The sequence below is a fragment of the Sinocyclocheilus grahami genome, unplaced genomic scaffold (assembly GCF_001515645.1).
Source record: "Sinocyclocheilus grahami isolate Dianchi unplaced genomic scaffold, SAMN03320097.WGS_v1.1 scaffold5685.1, whole genome shotgun sequence".
NCBI lineage: Eukaryota > Metazoa > Chordata > Actinopteri > Cypriniformes > Cyprinidae > Sinocyclocheilus > Sinocyclocheilus grahami.
In genome coordinates, this window is record NW_015510306.1 from 582 (window position 1) to 4528 (window position 3947).

Sequence of the window (3947 nt, forward strand, 5' to 3'; positions counted from 1 at the left end):
GTTCTTCATTTGTTATTACAATTGAGCTGATAATATATTTAAACTCAAATCAATAATTTGTCAATTTTTTTTTATTTGTGGCAAGTAGCCGTCTAATAAGCCAGGGTTCTGATCATCCTGTCAGGGTTTATTTTGTGATAACAACTGTCTGGATGTGCATTATCCCTTATTGGTTACCAAATGTACAGTAAGAATATTATATATGTGTTACTGACAGCATTCACAGTAATGTAGAGCACTTACTTGGAACGCACATGTACAGTGGTTTGTCCTCTTCTGTTAATAAAATAATTAAACAAACAAACAAAACATTAATAAGAACATAAAATTCTATCACTTCTTCTCTGCAGTCATCTTCTCTCTCTGTCCCTCACCTGCAAACACCTCGACTTCACACAGAGTAAGGTATTCATCGTTCCCAGGTAAAAAAATGTTGACATATCGGCCGTTAACAGGCTCAAACTCAAACACTACTGTGCCATCGGGAACATTGAGAACAGTTGCAGCCCTGCAAATACATAAAGAACAGTGTTAAAATGGAAACCAGACGCCTCTAAACACAATGTACATGTCTAAAAAATCAATTAAACTGTACTGAAATCAAATGAGTTTGTATAGCACTCTTCACAATCCAAATGATTGTTCATGTTTTATATTGCATTGCTATAAGAAACAATGGTCTAAACTTACAAATGTCTAATCACAATATGAAAAAATATGTTCAAGTAAAGGATATCTCCATGAAAGTGGCTGACTAAGTGGTTGGAGGAGGTACAATTTTGTCTCCCGTTTTGTCAAACTAGACAGAACATAAACATCCGAAGATGATAAAAACATTTGAAACATTTCTTACAGCTCATTCTTGTTTCCATTGTTCTCCAGCTTGTTACCAATACGAATCTCAGCTCCTCTGAGTCGCTCTTTGCAACAGTCTCCACGATTAGTGATGGCAACCTTGCTTATACTGTAGACATTTCCGAGGTCAGCTCTCCACCATGGGTTAAACTCAGCTTTAGTGTGAGTGCATGAGCCCTTCCCGTAATCTGCATCTCTGTTTCCATCTACTGCATGTTCAGCATCTCCCTGTGGGTGGCCTAAGGAGGACTGCACCACCCTGGCATTAAGAGCAAGATTCCCTGTTCGATATGATATGAAATTGATAAAAAATGATAAGATGGCTTTGAGGCAATACAAACAAATCAATCAATCAATATCAATGTCTCAATCAATAATCAATCAGTTTTTAAATCCAGGCATTTTACTTGTATTATTCTAAACATACCTTTCGAATCAGCGACACTCAGCCCAGTAAAAAGTGTTAGTAACAAAACCACATGGATGGCCATCCTGATTTAAGACATAACAACACATTGTCACAAATGGGAGAGGAGAACAGTGGTGGATAGTAAATACGTATTTTTACTTTGTTACTGTAAGTACAATTTTGAAGTATGTGTACTTTAATTTTCAAGTATTTTTAATTTGGGAAACTTTTACTTCAATACATTCCACATCATAATATTGTACCTTTTACTCCACTATATTTCATAAAAAACATGTCGTTCCTTGTTATTTTGAACTGGAGAAATCGCCACACCACAAGGCATGATAGCGGTGTCCGATTCATGAACGAGCTGATTCTTTTCAATGAGCCTGTTAAATTGGTTCACAAATCACATTGAACGATTCATTTGCGAATTGGATTGAGCAGTTCGGAGCTGTTCTGGAGTCAACACTGATTCAAATGATCTGGTCAGAGCGAGACTCCAGTTAATGATTCACTGAATTCACAAGTCTGACTCAAAATGAGCCAAGAACGGGAGATCCTCGGAGCTTGAGTGCGCACACAACTGATGGACACAAAATTGTATAAAGTTAGATTAAAATGTACCATATAAAAATGTGCTCAGAGATAACCTAAAGTGTTGGGCCTGTCAATTTTTTTTATTTGTAATGTGATTGGGTGCTTTGTGGATGATGATCAATCAGGTATCAGGATATGAGAGGGGGCCAGGGCGAACAACGAGGACAAGAGGAGAGAACGTAACGCACGTGATAGAGCCCACAAGCCGTTTCTCAATATGCGTTCTTGTCTGTACTTGTGTTCTTGTGGACTTGTGAAACGTCATCAGTCGTTGCCCAAGTACTGTTCCAATTCAAAGTTCACATCTAGCCAAGTACAGTTCAAATCCCCGGATATGTTCTTGCTCCGCCCGTTTTATCAAGGATGCATCCAGAGGTGACTTGTGCATTTGTAAGGGATTGGATATCATTTAAAAGAATAGCAACTTCAATAGAAATAGAATGTGTGATTACTGAAGTATATAAATCCGATGGGAACTTGGTAGTAATCAACTATTATAACCCATGTAAATTAAGCCTAGACATTTTAGAGGACATAGTTAGGAGTCAAAGAAAAAGGAAAGAAATATGGTGCGGAGACTTCAATGCACACAATAGTGTTTGGGAAAGTAAGCACACTGATAATAATGGGGAAGTAGTGGAATAATTGATGGATGTTAGGCAGCTAGTTTGTCTAAATAATGGAAATGGTACAAGAATTGACATACGTTCTAACACATTGTCTTGTATTGATCTTACTTTAGTTTCTAATAATCTGGCAAATTCTTGTGAGTGGAATACTGAAGACAGTACAAGTATTGGGAGCGACCACTTTCCAATAATATGCTCTATAAATGTTGAAATAGATATCCAAGAAAGGCCTAGGCATAAGAAGTGGGATTTTACAAAAGCTGACTGGCAAAAATTTAAAGAAATATGTTGTGAGTCAGCAGATTTAATTTTAATGGAGGGTGATATTGAGGAATGTGCATCTGAAGTTTCACAATTAATATTAAATGTCGCTTTGGATAGCATACCACTCAAGATAGTTGGAGGGAAAAGGAAAAACGGTCCCATGGTGGAATGATAAATGTACAGAAATGATAAAAGAACGAAATAATGCTCTGAGAATATTAAGAAATCTAAAAAATCTAATTAATTATCAGAGGAAAAAGGCTCAAGCTCGACGAGAAATTAAGAATAGTAAACGAAATGCATGGAGGAGTTACTGTTCAACTATTGGGAGAGAAGTTCAAATAGGAGAGATATGGTCAATGCTGAAGAAAATGAGTGGGAATAAAGTGTACGTAAAAATACCAGTATTAGAGGATGAAGGAATAATGGCAATAACAGATAAGGAAAAGGCAAATATATTAGGAAAGAAGTTTGCCAGTGTGCATAGTGGTGACCATCTAGATGATATTCACAGACAAAATAAAGAAAATATTTTAAATGAAAATAGGGATATGTTTTTAAAAAAAGACCAGTGGTGGAGGTAACAAATTACAACTACTTACGTTACTGTAATTAAGTCGTTTTTTTCGGGTACTTGTACTTTTTTGAGTAAATTTTTAAAGCTGTACTTTTACTTGTACTTAAGTACAAATTAAGCAAAATAATCTACTTCCTTACTTTGAATTCATAGTTCGTTACTAAGTACACCCACAATTTGAATTGATATTCAAACCTTTGACAGCACTTCAGTAGCCAATAACGATATCCGATCGTGAAGGGACCAATAAAAGCCCTGATATCTGAAGCGGGAAAAGCCGCCGCTGCAGCAGGTTAACAAAATAATCTACTTCGTTACTTTGAATTCATAGTTCGTTACTGAGTACACCCACAATTTGAATTGATATTCAAACCTTTGACAGCACTTCAGTAGCCAATAACGATATCCGATCGTGAAGGGACCAATAAAAGCCCTGATATCTGAAGCGGGAAAAGCCGCCGCTGCAGCAGGTTTGGAAGAGCTGATCAGACAGTGAGGGAGCTCAGCATAATTTATGGACTCAGTAGCCAATAACGATATCCGATCGTGAAGGGACCAATAAAAGCCCTGATATCTGAAGCGGGAAAAGCCGCCGCTGCAGCAGGTTTGGAAG

At 37.1% G+C, this 3947-nt stretch overlaps 1 protein-coding gene across 1 annotated transcript; it reads right to left on the minus strand.

Annotated features, from left to right (window-relative positions):
* Positions 1 to 243: 243 nt before the first annotated feature.
* LOC107577314 (fucolectin-5-like) lies at positions 244 to 1346 on the minus strand (the record flags this gene model as incomplete). Its single annotated transcript, XM_016263403.1, has 4 exons — positions 1283 to 1346; positions 854 to 1136; positions 375 to 508; positions 244 to 276 (listed from the first exon to the last, which is right to left on the minus strand). Coding segments are annotated over exons 1-4 (514 nt in total), but the record flags the coding sequence as incomplete, so codon positions are not given.
* Between the last annotated feature and the right edge of the window lie 2601 nt (positions 1347 to 3947).